The sequence below is a fragment of the Salvelinus fontinalis genome, unplaced genomic scaffold (assembly GCF_029448725.1).
Source record: "Salvelinus fontinalis isolate EN_2023a unplaced genomic scaffold, ASM2944872v1 scaffold_0944, whole genome shotgun sequence".
In the NCBI taxonomy this organism is placed as follows: Eukaryota; Metazoa; Chordata; class Actinopteri; order Salmoniformes; family Salmonidae; genus Salvelinus; species Salvelinus fontinalis.
Window position 1 is genome coordinate 20,642 of NW_026601153.1, and position 21,998 is coordinate 42,639.

The 21,998-nt window shown below is 40.9% G+C and overlaps 1 protein-coding gene and 1 long non-coding RNA gene across 2 annotated transcripts in view; both read left to right on the top strand.

The window, feature by feature from the left end:
• Positions 1-21,998, top strand: part of LOC129847791 (zinc finger protein 721-like) — a 55,445-nt gene that overhangs the window by 4,470 nt on the left and 28,977 nt on the right. The window contains exon 2 of the mRNA XM_055915472.1: positions 7,916-9,543. Coding sequence (XP_055771447.1) covers positions 7,916-9,543 — 1,628 coding nt within the window. The remainder of the gene's footprint in view (positions 1-7,915; positions 9,544-21,998) is intronic.
• LOC129847789 (uncharacterized) lies at positions 14,507-16,739 on the top strand. The gene is made up of 2 exons (XR_008758461.1): positions 14,507-15,021; positions 15,313-16,739. It is a non-coding gene; the product is annotated as an uncharacterized LOC129847789 (long non-coding RNA).

The following is a 21,998-nucleotide window of genomic DNA, read 5'->3' on the forward strand; positions in this document are numbered from 1 at the left end:
CAATCTCTTTTTCCATTTTTTTAATTACATATACCTTCCGGCAACCCGCCTCACCCAATGTGATACGGATCTGCTATTTTTTTTAGACCTTATAGCTAGAACCTCCATCAGAAGCTAATTAGCTACTAGCTATTTAGTCATTGTTAGCCACTGCTAGCGGCCTTTCCCTTTTAGTAGCTCAGACACCAGACGCTTTTAGCCTGGATAACACCTGCCAGTCTGCACACCGCGATATCAACCCTGAGCATATCGGACTTTTTTTCTCCACTACATCACCGTATTCCTGCCGTAACCTCTGGACCATTACACCGGATAATCGCAGCTAGCTAGCTGCCAACGAGTGGCCCAGACCCGACGCTAGCCTTGAGCCAGGCCCATCTCCCGGCCTTCTCAGTGGACCCTATGATCACTCAGCTACACAGCTGATGTCTCCCAGACTCTTCACTAAGACGACTAGAAGCCACTACATCACCGGATTCCTGCTGTAAGCAGGAACCTTTGCACCGGATTGGCTATAGTGGCTAACGCCCTTGTCCCGAAGCTAGCACCAGTTAGCCTCGAGCCAGGCGCATCTCCCGGCTAGCATAGTAATGACTACCTAATGGCTTCCCTAGTTCATATATTGCTGTTCACTGGACCCTATGATCACTTGGCTACATAGCTGATGCCTGCTGGATTGTTCATTAATCACGGGTCTCCATTTTGTTTATCTGTCGGCCCCAGCCTCGAACTCAGGCCCTGTGTGTAGTTAACTGACCCTCTCTGCCCATTCATTGCCATTTTACCTGTTGTTGTCTTAGCTGATTAACTGTTGTTGTCGTACCCGTTGTTGTCTTAGCTAGCTCTCCCAATCAACACCTGTGATTGCTTTATGCCTCGCTTTATGTCTCTCTAATGTCAATATGCCTTGTATACTGTTGTTTAGGGTAGTTATCATTGTTTTATTTTACTGCAGAGCCCCTAGTCCCACTCAACATGCCTCAGAGAGCTCGTTTGTCCTGACTCCCACACATGCGGTGACCTCACCTAGCATAACTAGAGCATCCAGAGATGCAACCTCTCCTATCGTCACTCAATGTCTAGGTTTACCTCCACTGTACCCGCACCCTACCATACCCCTGTCTGTACATTATGCCTTGAGTCTATCCTACCACGCCCAGAAATCTGCTCCTTATCTTCTCTGTACCCATCGCACTAGACAACTAATTCTGATAGCTTTTAGCCGTACCCTCATCCTACTCCTCTTGATGTCCTTGCCGTGTCTGAGTCCTGGCTCTAGAAGGCCACCAAAAATTCTGAAATGTCCATCCCCAACTACAACATTTTCCGTCAAGATAGAACTGCCAAAGGGGGAGAAGTTGCAATCTACTGCAGAGATGGCCTGTGTAGTTCTGTCATACTTTCCAGGTCTACGCCCAAACAGTTCAAGTTTCTAATTTAAAAAATAAATCTGTCCAGAAATAAGTCTCTCACTGTTTCCGCCTGTTACAGACTCCCAGCTGTGCCCTGGACACCATATGCAAATTGATTGCCCTCATCTATCTTCAGAGTTTGTTCTGTTAGGTGACCTAAACTGGGAAATGCTTAACACCCCGGCCATCCTACAATCCAAGCTAGATGCCCTCAATCTCACACAAATTATTGAGGAACCCACCAGGTACAACCCTAAATCCGTTAACATGGGCACCCTCATAGATATTATCCTGACCAACTTGCCCTTCAAATACACCTCTACTGTTTTCAATCAGGATCTCAGCAATCACTGCCTAATTGCCTGCATCCGTTATGGGTCCGCGGTCAAACGACCCTCATCACTGTCAAATGCTCCCTAAAACACTTCTGCATGCAGGCCTTTCTAATCGACCTGGCCCGGGTATCTTGGAAGGATATTGACCTCTTCCCGTCAGTCGAAGATGCCTGGTCGTTCTTTTACAGTAATTTCCTCACCAACTTAACTTCTCTGGGATATGTGGGACGGTAGCGTCCCACTTGGCCAAAAGCCAGAAAAAATGTAGCGCGCCAAATTCAAATATATTACTATAAAAATCTATCTTTCATGAAATCACACATGAAAGACACCAAATTAAAGCTACACATGTTGTGAATCCAGCCAACATGTCTGATTTCAAAAAGGATTTACGTCGAAAGCACACCAAACAATTATGTTAGCTCAGTACATAGCCACAGAAAAACACAGCCATTTTCCCAGCAAAAGATAGTAGTCACAAAAAGCAGAAATAGAGATCAAATTAATCACTAACCTTTGATGATCTTCATCAGATGACACTCATAGGACATCGTTACACAATAAATTTTGTTTGATAATGTGCATATTTATATCCACAAATCTCGGTTTAGATTGGCGCCATGTTCAGAAATGCCTCCAATATATCCGGAGAAATTGCAGAGAGCCACGTCAAATAACAGAAATACTCATAAGCTTTGATGAAAGACACATATTTTACATAGAATTAAAGATACACTTGTTCTTAATGCAACCGCTGTGTCAGATTTCAAAAAAACTTTACGTAAAAAGCACACCATGCAATAATCTGAGTTAGTTAGTTCCACAATAAATCGTTGTTTTGTTCGATAATGTCCATGACTTATGTCTAAGTAGCTACTTTTGCTAGTATATTTAGTGCACATGTCCAAATGCTCGCGCAGATGCAGGTGAACTCGGACAAAAACTTCAAAAAGATATAAAACAGGTAGAATAAACTGGTCAAACTAAGTAGAAAATCAATCTTCAGGATGTTGTTATCATAACTATCCAATAACGTTCCAACCGGAGCATTCCTTCATGTCTGTAGAAGTTATGGAACGCAAGGCGATATCATGAGGAAAGCGCGTGACCAGGAACTGGCAATCTGCCAGACCACTGACTCATTCCCCTCCCATCCGGTTCCACAACACAGCATAAGCTTCGTTCCACGTTCTACAGACTGTTGACATCTAGTGGAAGGCGTAGGAAGTGCAAACAGATCCATATCTTACAGGGAATTGAATCACCAATGAGTTGAACATTGACGAGTCTCAGAATTCTCACTTCCTGTTTGGATTTTTTCTCATGTTTTTGCCTTTCCATATGAGTTCTGTTATACTCACAGACATCATTCAAACAGTTTTAGAAACTTCAGAGTGTTTTATATCCAATACTAATAATAATGTGCATATATTAGCATCTGGGACAGAGTAAGAGGCAGTTCAGTTCAACAGCTCCCCACCCCCAGGAGATACTTGCCCAAGCCTCCCCAGCTTCTCCTTCACCCAAATCCAGATAGCTGATGTTCTGAAAGAGTTGCAAAACCTGGACCCGTACAAATCAGCTGGGCTAGACAATCTGGACCCTCTCTTTCTAAAATTATCCTCCGCCATTGTGGAACCCCTATTACTAGTCTGTTCAACCTCTCTTTTGTATCGTCAGAGATTCCGAAAGATTGGAACGCTTCTGCGGTCATACCCCTCTTCAAAGGGGGTGACACTCTAGACCCAAACTGTTACAGACCTATATCCATCCTGCTCTGCCTTTCTAAATTCTTCGAAAGCCAAGTTAACAACCAAAAGATCACTGACCATTTTGAATCCCACCGTACCTTGTCCGCTGTGCAATCCAGTTTCCGATCTGGTCATAGGTACACCTCAGCCACACTCAAGGTACTAAACGATATCATAACCACCATTGATAAAAGACAGTACTGTGCAGCCGTCTTCATCGACCTGGCCAAGGCTTTCGACTCTGTAAATCACCGTATTCTTATCGGCAGACTCAACAGCCTTTGTTTCTCAAATGACTGCCTCGCCTGGTTCACCAACTACTTCTGAGACAGAGTTCAGTGCGTCAAATCGGAGGGCCTGTTGTCCGGACCTCTGGCAGTCTCTATGGGGGAACCAAGGGTTCAATTCTCGGACCGACTCTTTTCTCTGTATATACCAACAATGTTGCTCTTGCTGCGGGTGATTCCTTGATCCACTTCTACGCAGACGACACCATTCTGTATACATCTGGCCCTTCTTTGGACACTGTGTTAACAAACCTCCAATTGAGCTTCAATGCCATACAACACTCCTTCTGTGGCCTCCAACTGCTCTTAAACGCTAGTAAAACTAAATGTATGCTCTTCACCGATCGCTGCCCGCACCCGCCCGCCTAGCATCACTACTCTGGACGGTTCTAACTCGCCTCCTTCCAACCTTTTGTTTAGCCAGTAATATTTCTCCGGTCATGTTTTTACTCGTTATAGGTGTTAATAACATCATAAGGTAGTTAATTTGAACCGTTTTATAGCAATTTATATCCGTTTAGTGCGATTTTGAGGCATTTCTTTCTGAGACACTTTGAACCGCTGGGCACGTTTCCAGTTCATGTCAAACGTTAGTGGGCATTTCCACATGGCAAGAGGACAGCTTTCGACCAAAAGACGATTAGAACCATGAAAGGATTCATTGCCCAAGATTCTGATGGAAGAACAGCTCAAAGTAAGAACAATTTATTATGATAAATCGCGTTTCTGTCAATGTGAAACGCTTATGCCGCCATTTTGTTAGGAGTAGCTTCGCTTGGCGCAACCTGTATTGAAAAGTAAGGATAATTTAAAAAATGTAATTCAGCGATTGTATTAAGAATTAAATTGTCTATCAATCGCTGTCCACCCTGTATTTTTTAGTCAAGTTTATGAGTATTTATGTATAAGACTAGATCACTGTCTAATATGGCGCACGACATTTTCTGACCAGCTGGGCTACTTTTGTCATTGTCTAACCATGATTTTGGTGGCTAAATATGCACATTTTCGAACAAACTCTTCTATATGTATGTTGTAATATGATGTTACAGGAGTGTCATCTGAAGAATTCTGAGAAGGTTAGTGAAAAAATTAATACATTTTGGCGATGATTACGTTATCGCTCTCTTTGGCTGAATCAATGCTCTGGTAACGTTTGCACATGTGGTATGCTAATATAACGATTTATTGTGTTTTAGCTGTAAGACACTTAGAAAATCTGAAATGTTGTCTGAATTCACAAGATCTGTGTATTTCCATTGTGTGAGTTGTGTATTTTTAAGAAATGTTTTATGATTAGTAATTAGGTAATACACGTTGCTCTGTATTTTTTCTAGTCGAGTTGTGATGGTGGGTGCAATTGTAAACTATGATTTATACCTGAAATATGCACATTTTTCTAACAAAACCTATCCTATACCATAAATATGTTATCAGACTGTCATCTGATGAGGTTTTTTCTTGGTTAGTGGCTATCAATATCTTTATTTGGCCGAATTGGTGATAGCTACTGGTGTTGAGAGAAAATGGTGGACAAAGAAAAATGGTGTCTTTTGCTAACGTGGTTAGCTAATAGATTTACATATTTTGTCTTCCCTGTAAAACATTTAAAAAATCTGAAATGGTGGCTTTATTCACAACATCTGTATCTTTCATTAGGTGTCTTGGACTTGTGATTTAATGATATTTAGATGCTACTATTTAATTGTGACGCTATGCTAGCGATGCTACTCAGTGTGGGGGGGGGGGGGGGGGGGGGTGCTCCCGGACCCGGGGTAGAGACCCGTGAAAGGTTAATTTGCTAAATTGTAATTTCTTCGCTACTATGGCCTATTTATTGCCTTACCTCCGTTCTCCATTTGCAAACATTGTATATAGATGTTTCTATTGAGTTATTGACTGTACTTTTGTTTATCCCATGTGTAACTCTGTGTTGTTGTTTTTGTCGCACTGTTTTGCTTTATCTTGGCCAGGTTGCAGTTGTAAATGAAAACTTGTTCTCAACTGGCCACCTGGTTAAATAAAGGTGAATATTTTTTTTTTTATGAATTGAGTACTATCTTATTAAACAGGGACGTTGATCTGATTAACACCGGTAAATACAGTGAGTACTATCTCATAAAACAGGGGCACAAACTCTGCAGTTGTTGAACTAATGTGTGATTTTTAAAAGGGCATTCTACACTTGAATATGTTTTTGTACTGTGAATTGTTCATGACTTCCTCCAGTGATTTTAACTTTTCCTGTTGAAAAGTGATATATAAATACAGTAAAGTATAACACACTAAAGGGAAACAAATAAATGTTTTGAGCAAAATAGTTTTTTTTTAGAGAACTGCAAACTAGAAGGAGTGAGTGATGTCATAGTAAGGCCTTCAAGGAGTTGGCTTGATGGGAAGTCGTGATGTCATCCAATAGGAGACTGATCTTCATGTGAATATTCATTATTCTTTTTTAAATCCTTCCTGTTCTGTCAAGTTGGTTGTTGATCATTGCTAGAAAGCCATTTTCAAGTCTTTCCATAGATTTTCCAGATGATTTAAGTCCAAACTGTAACTAGGCCACTCAGGAACATTCAATGTCATCTTGGTAAGCTCCTCCAGTGTAGATTTGGCCTTGTGGTTTAGGTTATTGTCCTGTTAGTACAGTTTTTTGTATTCAGATCTCTGAAATACACTCTACCTACGTAACATTTAGTTTCCTTATATTACGCTGGGAAAACAGTTTTCATGGGCACAGAAATTCCAAATCAAATCATTTGAGTTTGCTAAATTCAAGGGTTCTAACCGAGAGCCACCTTAACTTTATTGACAACACTCAAATGGATACTGTCATTAACGCAGTTCTTCAATAATTACACATCATTCTTAATACTGTAGCTGTTTAGTTAGTCACATGTTCAAATATCATCAGCTGATCCAGGAAATCATTTTCTGAATGACAGTCACATGACAAACATCACGACATGCAACAACAACCAAAGTGCTTCTTCATTCATTACTGTGGTAAAGACAATTATGCCGTGCTCCACGTTGGATCCAACATCCCTAACAAATTGATGTTTATAATGTTATTGTCTGCTTGATTTACTGTCGGGTCTCGTTAGTCTGTTTGGACACAGAGATACTTAGCTCATAATGTGTAGAGAACTGTTCCTTGATGGATAGGTTATTGTACAACACACAGAGCTATTTTCCTATATTTGTTGTTTGGTGAAGTTTTGGGTCCTACAGTAGGACTATGTTGTTGTTATGGGTCCTACAGTTGGTCTATGTTGTTGTTATGGGTCCTACAGTAGGTCTATGTTGTTGTTAGGTGAAGTTATGGGTCCTACAATAGGTCTATGTTGTTGTTAGGTGAAGTTATGGGTCCTACAGTAGGTCTGTTATAGTTATGGGTCCTACAGTAGGTCTATGTTGTTGTTATGGGTCCTACAGTACACTATGTATGTCATGCAACAACAACGAAAGTGCTTCTTCGTTCATTACAGGTATATTTGTTGTTAGGTGAAGTTATGGGCCAATTTGGCAAACAGTGTACAAACCCACATTGTCAGGCTGATGGAAAAGCCAAAGAGCATTTTACTGGTTGAAGTGTTTTTTAAATACAAAGCGGTTGATTTGCGATGATGACACAAACATTATATTAAGCAGGACATTCAAACGAGCATTACAATTATAATCCAAAGTAGTGTGAAAGCACTCTTAAGCAACGTGGAAATGGAGGTTACTCCCCTGAATTTTCCCATATTCACATTCAGAATACTTTGTGAAAAACTAAAATCTTTGCTCACCATTTTCACTCCAGGCAGATATACTACATACAATTTTATTAAACACAGAAAGGGGCCTATATTGGAGACCAAAGTCGTCTGGCACACTGCTTGGAGTTTCAACTACATGAATAACTTATTTCTAGTCTACAATCATGGATGTTACTACTAATGTGAAAACAAGACAATATATGACTGTTCTTGCTCATTTTAAGACAAATTTCAAATAATCATTACATTCATTACAGACGTCAATTGTTGTACAACATCATGGCTACGCTGTTGGCATCACTTTTTACAGTGGATTTCCCCTGTTGTGGGCCTTTAACCATCTGTCTGACTTTGTTGTTCACACAGGAGAGAGACGGGACTACCGTGGGTCCTCTGGGGAGCCTCAACAACCTCATGATGCTGACAAGGCAGAGAAGAGTTTCTCCACATCAGAACACCTCAAGAAACACCAGCAGAGATCCACAGGGAAGAAACCTCACTGCTGCTCTGACTGTGGGAAGAGATTCACCTCCTTAGCAGGCATTAAAATTCATCAGAAAATCCACACAGTAGAGAAACCTTATAGCTGTCAATGTGGGAAGAGTTTTACTCATTCAACCAGCCTGATATCACACCAGAGAACACACACAGGAGAGAAACCGTATAGCTGTGATCAATGTGGGAAGAGTTTTGTTACATCTGGCCATCTGAAGATACACCAGAGAACACACACGGGGGAGAAATCGTATAGCTGTGATCAATGTGGGAAGAGTTTTACTACATCTGCCCAACTGACTCTACACCAGAGAACACACACAGGAGAGAAACCTTATAGCTGTGATCAATGTGGGAAGAGTTTTACTCAGCTAAACAACCTGATATCACACCAGAGAACACACACAGGAGAGAACCCGTATAGCTGTGATCAATGTGGGAAGAGTTTTACTACATCTGCCCAACTGACTCTACACCAGAGAATACACACAGGAGAGAAGCCTTATAGCTGTGATCAATGTGGGAAGAGTTTTGCTGCATCTAGCACTCTGACTCTACACCAGAGAAAACACACAGGAGAGAAATCTTATAGCTGTGTTCAATGTGGGAAGAGTTTTACTCATTCAACCAGCCTGATATCACACCAGAGAACACACACAGGAGAGAAACCGTATAGCTGTGATCAATGTGGGAAGAGTTTTGTTACATCTGGCCATCTGAAGATACACCAGAGAACACACACAGGGGAGAAACCGTATAGCTGTGATCAATGTGGGAAGAGTTTTATTACATCTGCCCAACTGACTCTACACCAGAGAACACACACAGGAGAGAAACCTTATAGCTGTGATCAATGTGGGAAGAGTTTTACTCAGCTAAGCAACCTGATATCACACCAGAGAACACACACAGGAGAGAACCAGTATAGCTGTGATCAATGTGGGAAGAGTTTTACTACATCTGCCCAACTGACTCTACACCAGAGAACACACACAGGAGAGAAACCTTATAGCTGTGATCAATGTGGGAAGAGTTTTGCTGCATCTAGCACTCTGACTCTTCACCAGAGAATACACACAGGAGAGAAATCTTATAGCTGTGATCAATGTGGAAAGAGTTTTGGTCGATCTGGCCAGCTGACATCACACCAGAGAATACACACAGGAGAGAAATCTTATAGCTGTGGTCAATGTGGAAAGAGTTTTGGTCGATCTGACCATCTGACATCACACGAGAGAATACACACAGGAGAGAAATCTTATACCTGTGGTCAATGTGGGAAGAGTTTTACTACATCTAGCATTCTGACTGTACACCAGAGAACACACACAGGAGAGAAACCTTATAGCTGTGGTCAATGTGGGAAGAGTTTTAATACATCTGGCTCTCTGACTGTACAACAGAGAACACATACAGGAGAGAAACCTCATAGCTGTGATCAATGTGGGAAGAGGTACACTGATAAAAGATCTCTGATAAAACATCAGAAAATACATGGAGTTGTTTCATGATATCAATGAATTAATGTCACAATGTGGAATGTTTTAACATTGTAGTAGGAGTATTTTAATCATGTCACAATGTAGAAGCCTAAATATTTGTCCCCTGTTCTATTGATTTCAGCATGATACGGATATTAGCCTCAGGAAAAATCCAGGCTCTGAATTGGAAGAGTAGTATTTATGTGATTTAACAAAAAGTGACTAACACAAAAAGAGCTGTGTTACACTTACCATGTTGATGACCCACTTGAATCAAAATGCAACACTTCAAAATGTAGTGATCTATTTTCTACAAATTGTCCTCTAATCAAGGATGTACACATACTCCCAGATTCTGTGTGGTTTTTGAGCTGTTCGTTTTAACAGGACGTGCAACCTCATCTCCCTTCTGTCACACAATTAATTTTGACATGATATCGATGAGTGATGACAAATAAGTGTTGTGTTCCTTTGTTTAGCGACCCCTAAATTTAAATGCATCACTCCAAAATGTAGCTGACTGTTTTCTGCAGGTTGTCCTCTAACCAGTGAGGTAAAATATATCTCCCATTTCCATGTGTTTTTTTTAGTTGTGTTAGTTTCAACAGCAGGTACAACCTGATTTCCCCCCTAATCGATATCAGTGATTTATTGCTACTTGTCAAAACAACAGTGTTTCTGGTGCTTGTGCAGTTTATAAGGAGCTTGTTTTAAAAAATATTATTGTGGCAGATGTTTGTGTATATACCACATGTTAGGTTTTCAATTTATCCCAAACTGTTTCTGCATATTGGTTATTGATTTGGACACGTTAAAACTGTGTTTTGACATTGGGGCTATCCCACCTAGAAACTATGCAACCAAATATTTCATATTTTCATTTCATGTAGCATTTGGTAATGGTAATTATTTATGCAACCAACTGACAATTATATTGACATTGTGCTTTTAGAATAGCAGGTTTAATTCTCAGATGTGCCAACCCAAATGTACTAGAGCATGACATTGGGGACTGGGCCCCGATCCAACAACATGCCTATTGAGTGAACCCTGAAAAGAGAGAGAAGCTCCACAGTGAGGTGGAAAGTTACTACGAATATTGCTGGAGTTTCCTCTTGAAATCAGACATGTCTGTGGTGAGAACAACCTGGTTGCTGATTGTCTCAAGGGGGGCAGTCAAAATGTTTTGCGTTTAGCCAGTGTGTTGCCATGGATCACAATTTATTTTGACTGTTTTTCCGTATTGGAGATTAGTTTTGTTTGGGCTCGTTTCAAGGGGACGAGAGTTCTAGAAGTTAGTGAGTTTTAGGTTTCTCTGTGGGGAAAATAAATATTGTTTTTAGTTGTTGTTAGACAGACACCATGTTTATATTGGTGATGGTGAAGCATTGTAGTTGATTATAATGTGACATGGAAGTTGTTTTCTGTTGGTGGTGAGCATTCTCTTAAGCTTTTGGTTTTTCCATTTATGTTTTTAGGTTGGACTTTAGCACGTATAGCTCGTTAGCACGTAGGACCCACTGATTGGTGTCACCTCGTTAGTCAGTATGTGTTACACCTGTGCTGGCTTGTCCATCTCGTTAGTGGGAAGGAGTTTCACCTGAGCTGGTCCAGGTTCTATTTAAGAGTGTCTGGCCCAGTGCTCCAGTTGTCTTGATAGGTGTGGAGAGTCAACACCCTTAGTTGATCCACCTTTTTGGTTTGCTTCCTGTCTTTAAGTTTGGTGTGGATTTTTTTATTTTGTTTGCTTCTTCTTGGGCAGATTTAGTGGGTCTCATGGTGGTTGTCTTTTAGGTCCCAGTTGTTGTTACTAGTCAATTTTCAGTGGACACCACCATAGTGTCTTTCAGAGCCCCTCCTAAAAAAACAAGCTGATATTTTGGGTTGGATGTTGCATCCAATTAATATTTTAATCAATGGCATTTCCTTAGAATGTTCATTAGTCTTTCAGTTGTTAATCTTCTGTTTTTTTATCCTGTTATGTTTGTGTACTAAGTATTTCTGTTTATTTTCATTGTTTTCTCCTGTAAAGCCATTGTGTTGCATCCATGTCTGAAATGTGCTGTATAAATAAAGCTTGATTTGATTTCAACAAATGAACCCAATGACTGACCAATCAACAGACTCTTGGTCCATCTTAGTATGAAAAACAGTATCAATCCCACTTTTCCAGCCTGCTGAAGGCGTGGTGGAGTGGTAAACACCACCCCCGGCTCTACCGGGGGCTTGAGGTGGTCTCCCACAGCTCTGCTGGTGAAGTGGTAAACACCACCCCCGGCTCTACCAGGGGCTTGAGGTGGTCTCCCACAGCTCTGCTTATGTCATGTTCTGTGGCCTTGCTGTTCCATTTCTTGACTGCCCCTGCAACACAGAAAGAAACAAATTTTGTCATATTATATAAAACATTCAAAGTAATGGATATGGAGCATCTATGGCCTCAGTTACACCTGGCACCTAAATGTGACTTCTGTTATCTGATCACTCCAAGCTGCATTAGGTTCAGATCTACCAGGATGGGCCTTTGACAGTCTGGATGCAGTCAGGTCACTGAATATGCATAAGCAATATACAGAGATGGGGTGAATGAGTGGGGAAAAGTACATTTTACACAAATGACCTTCATAATATCAAAGAACAAATGTGTGTGCCTGAGAAATTTCATCAATATCAGTGGACAATTTGCACTAATGTAAATAAACATAGATGATGGAACATATTCCCTTTTGCTGACGTGATGAACCGCTAAGGGAACATAAATATTTTCCATCTAAACCATGTGTGACCTCTCACCTCTCTGGCTGTAGAAGTGTTCTTCCTAACCAGTCCCTCAACAGCTCTCTGACTGAGCTCCACCCTCACTGGGTCTTCAGAGGAGAGGAAGGCTGAGGATGGATGGAAGGATGAATGGATCAGTCTGTCAATAAAGTGTAGAGCTGCTGTCGGACAAAATCACTATTTTAGTAGTTCATTAAAGTAAATAAGGCTTTATGACTGCTGAATACCAACTATCAATCACTTAGATCATGTATTTTCAGGTAGAGATACATCCTTGGGACGTCCCTAGCCCATTGAAGTTGGCATTTAAAATGGTTAAGTTAGGGGTTAAGGTTAGGGTTCAGGGTAGGGATGTCCCAAGAATCCCAGATAGCATTGACCATTGTGCTATTGTAACCGATGTGAAATGGCTAGCTAGTTAGCGGGGTGCGCACTAATAGCGATGGTAACGATGTTTCGTGGGAGGCAGTTGTTGATGTGTGCAGAGTCCCTGGTTCGAGCCCAGGTAGGGGCGAGGAGAGGGACGGAATCTATACTGTTACACATTCTTCGGTCTCTTTTACGTAGCAGGTGTAAAAGAAACACAAAGACAAGTAGGCGCTCAGGTCATTATGGTCATTGTAGTTTAAAAAAAATAGCATCTAATTATGCCAATCTGTATGTGGGGTTGTTAGAGAAGAACGTGATCGTCAGCCCTAACAATCCATTCTAGCACCTCATCAGGCTCTGAAAAAGTCTTCATTGATGACGTGTTCCTTCTATTCCAGGGGACAGCAGAGGAACTTCATCGATTCCACTCCTTCATCAATACAAGCAGTGAACATCTGAAATTCACCCTCACCTTTGATGCGCATGAAACAAGTTATCTGGACATTTTGACTAAGAGGGAGGGGTGTGGATTTAGCACAGACCTGTACAGGAAGCCGACGGACAGGAATTCCCTGTTACGCAGAGACAGCTTCCACCCTACACCCCTAAAAAATATCCTCCCCATCAGCCAATAAAGTTGCATACACAGGATTTGTAGTACACAGAGTGACTATGACAAACAAGCCGACTGTCTGGATGAGTGTTACAGACAGCGGGGTTACCCAGAGGAATGTCTGGATGAGAGTTTCAGACAGCGGGGTTACCCAGAGGAATGTCTGGATGAGAGTTTCAGACAGCGGGGTTACCCAGAGGAATGGCTGGAGGAGTGTTTCAGACAGGGGGGTTACCCAGAGGAATGTCTGGATGAGTGTTTCAGACAGCGGGGTTACCCAGAGGAATGTCTGGATGAGTGTTTCAGACAGCGGGGTTACCCAGAGGAATGGCTGGAGGAGTGTTTCAGACAGCGGGGTTACCCAGAGGAATGGCTGGATGAGTGTTTCAGACAGCGGGGTTACCCAGAGGAATGGCTGGATGAGTGTTTCAGACAGCGGGGTTACCCAGAGGAATGTCTGGATGAGCGTTTCAGACAGCGGGGTTACCCAGAGGAATGGCTGGATGAGCGTTTCAGACAGCGGGGTTACCCAGAGGAATGGCTGGATGAGTGTTTCAGACAGCGGGGTTACCCAGAGGAATGGCTGGATGAGTGTTTCAGACAGCGGGGTTACCCAGAGGAATGTCTGGATGAGCGTTTCAGACAGCGGGGTTACCCAGAGGAATGTCTGGATGAGTGTTTCAGACAGCGGGGTTACCCAGAGGAATGGCTGGATGAGTGTTTCAGACAGCGGGGTTACCCAGAGGAATGGCTGGATGAGTGTTTCAGACAGCGGGGTTACCCAGAGGAATGGCTGGATGAGTGTTTCTGTTCCCTGGCAACACCATAGACTACACTATGCACAACCAAAGACTCTTTTAAGAGGGTGCTGTTCCCTGGCAACACCATAGACTACAATATGCACAACCAAAGACTCTTTTAAGAGGGTGCTGTTCCCTGGCAACACCATAGACTACAATATGCACAACCAAAGACTCTTTTAAGAGGGTGCTGTTCCCTGGCAACACCATAGACTACAATATGCACAACCAAAGACTCTTTTAAGAGGGTGCTGTTCCCTGGCAACACCATAGACTACACTATGCTCAACCAAAGGCTCTTTTAAGAGCCATCCACGTTGCAATAAGAGTATTCTTCCATTTACTTAGCTATGTCAACTTCAGTTATTCAATTCACAATTTATCTCCCTTTTATTTCTACTTCTCAGGTGAGGGTGCTGTTTAGGTAAGGGTGTGATGTCTATTCAAAAACAAAACAGGCTGTTTTAAATCACCCATATTGAAGTAATGTAGAACAATTAGACACCCTATAACCCACACCTACACACTCATGTATCAATCTGATTGATGGATTGTGTTGTGCTGTAAGCAGGTTCAGGTGTATAACTGTGGCGCCTTCCACCTTCAAAGAATAGGCAAGAGGGCCAACCATGGAGAATAGTAAGTCACTTCATTATTTCTATAACTACGCTATAATTGTTTGTCCTTGTGGGTCCGTTCATGTTTTTCAGCATAAAGTACTCTGCAGCCACTTAGTGTGGTGTGGACACCAGGTGAGGCCACACACAGATTCCTGTTGAACACTGTGGCTTTAACTACCTTATTTTCTCAATAACAGTCTCTCTCCTTCACTTCATCCCTCTCTCCTCTTCTCCCTAAATCCTCTAGGTTATATCAGCTGTGTCGGTGAACCCCTCCTGCATCTGAACTGGCTACATGGAGGGCACAGCATGATCAGAGGTGAGAGGTCACATGGTCAGGTCAACAGGAAGTATTATTAAAGAGATGCTTTACATTGAAATACAGATAGATGCAGTAGTCCCAGAGTTAATGATCCCAGGTCAGTTTATATTATACAGTAAGTATTATTAAAGAGATGCTTTACATTGAAACACAGACAGAGATGCAGTAGTCCCAGAGTTAATGATCCCAGGTCAGTTTTTTCATCCTCCTGATTGATGACTAGCAATGTCAGAATAAAAACACAAGGCTTAAACATGCTCTCTCTCTCCATCTGTCTCTCGTCTGCAGATATGTTTTGATGTGAGAGGATGCCAACCCTCAGTCCCATCATCGCCACCTCACCCTCTTTTAAGATAACCTTTGGGCCGACTAGAGACACTATTATGTAATTGTGATGAACTGAGAGAATATTTAGGTAGCACCGTGTTTCATTAATTATGTACTGCCTTCCCTGCTCCTATGTGCTTACCTCTTTCCCTTTCTGTCTTTTACACCTCTCCCACCACCACCTCTTTCTTCCTCTGTTTTTATAATTCACAACAGATGTGCATTGAAGTACAGATTGAACTTGTATTTATAACACTTGGATAATGAGCTTTTCAATCAAGTGTTTCACATTCTCTACTGGTTGAAATGAAGTGTAATGTGATGAAATACTCCACCTATCCTGTGTTTTACCAGATCAATGCAGATGAAGGGCATTAGATGTTGAGATGAACCGGTGTTGGAGTATTTACATGATGCAAAGGAAGTGTAGTGTTCTGTATTTAACATTATATTTCTGTTTATATGAATTAACTAGTTAAATCCTGTTTCTAGTCTATTAGTTACAATGTGTAACCATTGATGTCCCAGGACCAAGATTGGTAAACAGTGTTGAAGTGTAGAATTGTAATACATACATGCAGACACAGCATCATTCAAAGACTGGAATTTGATACTCCTGGTATTGGATATGACTGAAAAATCATCTCAAAGACATTCATACTTAAACTGCACTTTTATTTGCCAAGATAGAGTACATGATTAGTGAATATATTAAATGTACAGGCTACAATGTGGGGATCTCATGCATGGTAATAACTACATGTATATACGACTTGCATCCTTGGCACAACATGATATTATAATCTACTCAATCCATAGGCTTCATTAATGTCATTCAGGCTGTTTTGAAGTTGATACAACTGGCTATGATAGCTGAGGTTCATAGCTAGGTTCTGAACTAATATGTATACCAAACGTTTGGGTCCATACACAGATCGGCTAGATAGCTAGCTACACATCCATGGGCATACAGGGATTTGAATAATCCACTGCACAATAAGCAAGAACATAGTTAGCTACGTTATTTAATCTATCTGCATGGCAAATATCAGCAAGGAAAGCTTACAAAATTGTACATTAAATTTGCAGTAAATTCTTCAGCTAGCTAGATTCTATACATCCACTGTTTTCCAAAACGACAGTCTGGTTTGCTGGTTGTTTCAGGAGTCCCTAAAACAACCAGAATTACAATTTCATACTCATGTCACAACACCCATAAAGCTAGCCAGCTAGCTGGCTAATGTTAGCTAGTCAGCTAGCTGGCTAAATCACGATTTTCGTAAATGAACTATGATTTAAAAAAATGCATAATCGTTTGTCTCTACATGAACTAACATTCCTGTCAACTGTACATGTTTTTGCATGATTAGTTATGACGTTATAATCCCTTACATTTGCTTCCATTCTAGTATTTCTGTCCACCATCTTTGATTCAGTTCTGTGTAGGGGTACCCCTCTCTCCTAGTATTTCTGTCCGCCATCTTTGATTCAGTTCAGTTCTGTGTAGGGGTACCCCTCTCTCCTAGTATTTCTGTCCGCCATCTTTGATTCAGTTCAGTTCTGTGTAGGGGTACCCCTCTCTCCTAGTATTTCAGTCCACCATCTTTGATTCAGTTCAGTTCTGTGTAGGGGTACCCCTCTCTCCTAGTATTTCTGTCAGCCATCTTTGATTCAGTTCAGTTCTGTGTAGGGGTACCCCTCTCTCCTAGTATTTCAGTCCACCATCTTTGATTCAGTTCAGTTCTGTGTAGGGGTACCCCTCTCCTAGTATTTCTGTCCGCTATCTTTGATTCAGTTCTGTGTAGGGGTACCCCTCTCTCCTAGTATTTCAGTCCACCATCTTTGATTCAGTTCAGTTCTGTGTAGGGGTACCCCTCTCTCCTAGTATTTCTGTCCACCATCTTTGATCCAGTTCAGTTCTGTGTAGGGGTACATCTCTCCTAGTATTTCTGTCCGCCATCTTTGATTCAGTTCAGTTCTGTGTAGGGTTACCCCTCTCTCCTAGTATTTCTGTCTGCCATCTTTGATTCAGTTCAGTTCTGTGTAGGGGTTCCCCTCTCTTCTAGTATTTCTGTTCGCCATCTTTGATTCAGTTCAGTTCTGTGTAGGGGTTCCCCTCTCTCCTAGTATATCTTTGCTGAAGAAAGTCTAACAGCAGCCTCCCCCGGTCCTAGTGCCGGCCCGGTAAAAAGTTTAAGATGCGATGGAACGGTTGACAAAAAAAAAGAAATCACAGAAAAAATGTATTGACTGATATTGATTTATTTAGGGGGGGGGGGTGGCTAATTAATATTTTAGTTCTAGCGACGTCCCTGATTCCTACCCTTTAACTTTTTGTCTGAAAATTAAATTGACGTTTTACTCACTCCAGTCAGCTAATGGCGGTCTGCGACTTTAAGGCATTTCTGCTACTGTGACGTATAATCTAGTGGACGGAACGCTTCTTTCAATAGCAGCAACAGTCAGTCAGTCACTTCGGTAGCTTGCTAGACAAAATAGACGAACCAATAAAGGTCTTTAGACGTATTCGTAATTATTAGCCACTGTGTTTTAAACCCTCTTCTGTCGTCTAGTTAGTTACCCGTTTTAATTTCATATTTACGGTGTTGTTGTTATTATTCCGTTAGCGGGCTGGTTAAGTTAGCATTAGCCTAGCTAGCTAACATCCCCGACCATGCGGTCACTAAGCTACTCCCCTGCTATAGAAGAAGCGGGTATCACAGTAAAACAAGAAGTAGAGGATGAGGCCGTTACTGTGAAAGAAGGGGAAGAAGCGTTCAGAGTGAAAGAGGAGGAGGATGTTACAGTAAAAGGAGAGGAGGATGCAGTTTATGGAGTGAAAGAGGAGGAGGAAGAGATGACTGTTACATTGAAAACGGAGGAGGAAGAAGAGGAGGAAACTGGATATCTGGTCCCGGTTTCCCAAACGCATCTTAAGGTGTCCGATGGTTCTAACGGTGAACTTAGCCATAAGATGGTTTTGAGAAACCGTTCCCTGATTAACACTCGTAAGTACTGTCTTAAAAACAGAGGCACAAACTCTGCAGTTGTTGAACTGGGGAAATCAGTATGGACTGTTGTTCCATGTTGTGAATGTTATCCAATGTGGTACTATGGGTTATAGCAGTATGGACTGTGTATTATTTATTTATAGCCATTGATTCTTGAAGAATATAACACATGCCTCATGAGCTTAGTTCAACTGTTGTACCCCATCAGAACCCCAAATAAGCTTTTTTTACTCCAATGTTTAGAAACAATGTAAATCAACACTGTATAGCCTCAACATGGTTAAAACTATAATGTTGATATCATGGATGGTCAGTCCTTGCATCCATTGGTCTGTCTATGAATTTGAGAGTAGTTACATTTCTCCAACCCCATCATCATCTTATTAGCAAAACAGTAGTAGAATTACAGCTTTGTTATTGTTTCAACTGCAGATTGGTTGTTTGTTGTGTGGCATTTTTAAAGAGACAACCTAGGATTTAAACAGAAACAAAATGGCTGCCCAGAGACTTGGTTTGGTAAACCGCTGAGGGATGGGGGTTGGAGAAATATAACCACTCTCAAATTCATAGAGAAAGCTATTGTATCAACCTTAACCCAAAACCTAGGGACCTCGTCAAGAAGTTCAGACATCTTGGTGTAACAGTTATAAGGTGTTAACTTGAGAGTCACTGGACCCAGGTTTGAGTTCAGCTCAGGGCGACCCCCTGAATTCAATACACTATGAATACAAGGACTGGTCATCCATGATGTCATAATGATAGTTTAACCAGGTTTCTAGGACATATAGTATGTTCTAGAATTCATCCATGATGTCATAATTATAGTTTAACCAGGTTTCTAGGATATATAGTATATTCTAGAATTCATCCATGATGTCATAATGATAGTTTAACCAGGTTTCTAGGATATATAGTATATTCTAGAATTCATCCATGATGTCATAATGATAGTTTAACCAGGTTTCTAGGCTATATAGTATATTCTAGAATTCATCCATGATGTCATAATGAAAGTTTAACCAGGTTTCTAGGATATATAGTATATTCTAGAATTCATCCATGATGTCATAGTGATAGTTTAACCAGGTTTCTAGGCTATATAGTATATTCTAAAATTGCCAGTGTAGATTTCCTGTGGGGGTCAAATTGTTAGAGCTGTTGATAAGTCATTGTATAATATTCAGCCAATTTATTTTCATGCCATTACATCAATATCGCCCAACCAGAAGAGAAGAAACTCTTCCTGAACCAACTCCTGCTGTCCTTCATACATTCTGACGTTGCTGGTAATTGGCTACACAAGCAGTCGGCAACCTACATTTGAAGTGCAAATGTATCTTACCATTTCTACTGATCTGGTGCCAGTTATGATTTTCATTTGCACATTTTACTGAAACAGTTTAATTTCATTGATAATAGTATCTCAAAATCATTGTCTGTGATTAATCTACATTCCATCTAAATGAAAATTATACAAATCTAAAAGTAACTTTTATTGCCATTGCCAACTATGTAAAAATAGCCTACATGAAACCAACAAACAAAAACATTTGCAGCCTGCAGGTAGAAAATATCCCGATTTAAAAAATAAATATCAATCCCATTGGCTGCACATGGCCTGTCAACAACGAACTTGAAACATTCTATCAACTATAAACTGGGTCCTCAAACTTGCAACATTGTATAAAATATTCTGGGCCCTCAGTTTCCCGCGCCAGTGAGTTCTGGACAGACACATCTGTCGTCTATTTGTGCAAAGAATAAGAAGTAATCAGGTATTTTATAACATTTCCACTGGATCAGAGCATTACATTTTACCCTTTAATGCTGAGTGGTTATCGAAAGGGCGAGAGCTGGAAATAATTTACAAATACTTTGAGCAACTATTGTCATTCGTAATGGATTCTAATAAGACTTTGTTTACCTGCTCTTTGAGGTGAAGAAAAAATTAGTTGGAGAAGCTCCACAACTCATTAGTGGTGCAGCGTTAAGACAATCAGAAATACTATCAGACATCCCCAAATAGCCACATTTATAGGCCTACATTTGTGCTCAGGCCAGGTAGACTAGTCCTACTTCTATATGTGTAATCGGGTAGACTAGTCCTACCTCTATATGTGTAATCAGGTGTGTGTCCTTACTCAACATTGACAGGAGTGTTTCAAACGAAAGAATGAATAAATTGACAAAACTGACGCATCTTGCAGGGTCGTTTAATTTAGTATCCATTTGGGTCGGCATGGGAAATTAATCTATTTCTCCATAGTATGTTGTACCGAAGTTGACCTACTGAAAGGAAGTGTAACTTTGACTATAATTACTGTTTCCTGAAGGAGGGAAACGAGGTACAACACCTGATTGGCCCCACCCCTTCCTGGGTCGGTGAAGAGCGGTATTAAATTGAAGGAATAAATCCAAGCCTCACGCTCATCACCTGTGGAAGACAGGGATTCCAGGAAGGCGTGGATTTGATAGTATGTTGTACCTAGTTTCCCTCCTCCAGGGAACATTGGTTATAGTCATAACGTTACGCTTGTCATATGATGAACTTCAACTTAAATACTGGATCTTGGAGTGGGACAGTTTTTTGTATTCAGATCTCTGAAATGCTCTCTAACTATGTCACATTTAGTGTCTCCTTATGTTATGCTGGGAAAACAGTTTTCAATCTTTTCAGAGTTTGCTAAATCCAATGGTTCTAACCGAAAGTCCCCTTAACTTTATTGACAACACCCAAATGGATACTGTCATTAATGTGGTTTTTCAATAATTACACATCATTCTTAATACTGTAGCTGTTTAGTTAGTCACATGTTGAACTATCATCAGCTGATCCAGGAAATCATTTTCTGAATGACAGTCAAATGACAAACATCACGACATGCAAAAAACAACTAAAGTCCTTCTTCATTCATTACTCTGGTAAAGACAGTTATGCCGTGCTCCACGTTGGATCTAGCATCCCTAACAAATTGATGTTTATAATGTGTTATTGTCTGCTTGATTTACAGTTGGGTCTCGTTAGTCTGTTTGCACACAGAGATACTTAGCTCATAATGTGTAGAGAACTGTTCCTTGATGGATAGGCTATTGTACAACACACAGAGCTATTTTCCTTTATTCAGGACATTTAGAATGACAACACATTACAGAGTAGCCTAGTGGAATTTTTCACAAAATTATCTAGTGATCAGGTTATGAAATGTCATGACAGACATTTTAGATTCCATGTTTCACCTGAAATATTAAATGATTTATAGTCCTAGGTCTATGTTGTTGTTAGGTGAAGTTATGGGTCCTACAGTAGGTCAATGTTGTTGTTAGGTGAAATTATGGGTCCTACAGTAGGTCTGTGTTGTTGTTAGGTGGAGTTATGGGTCCTACAGTAGGTCTATGTTGTTGTTAGGTGAAGTTATGGGTCCTACAGTAGGTCTGTGTTGTTGTTAGGTGGAGTTATGGGTCCTACAGTAGATCTGTTGTTGTTAGGTGAAGTTATGGGTCCTACAGTAGGTCTATGTTGTTGTTAGGTGAAGTTATGGGCCAATTTGTTAAACACTTAATGTACAAACCCTCAGATTCAGGCTGATGGCAAAGCTAGCTAAAGAGCATTTTACTGGTTGAAGTGTTTTAAAAGTA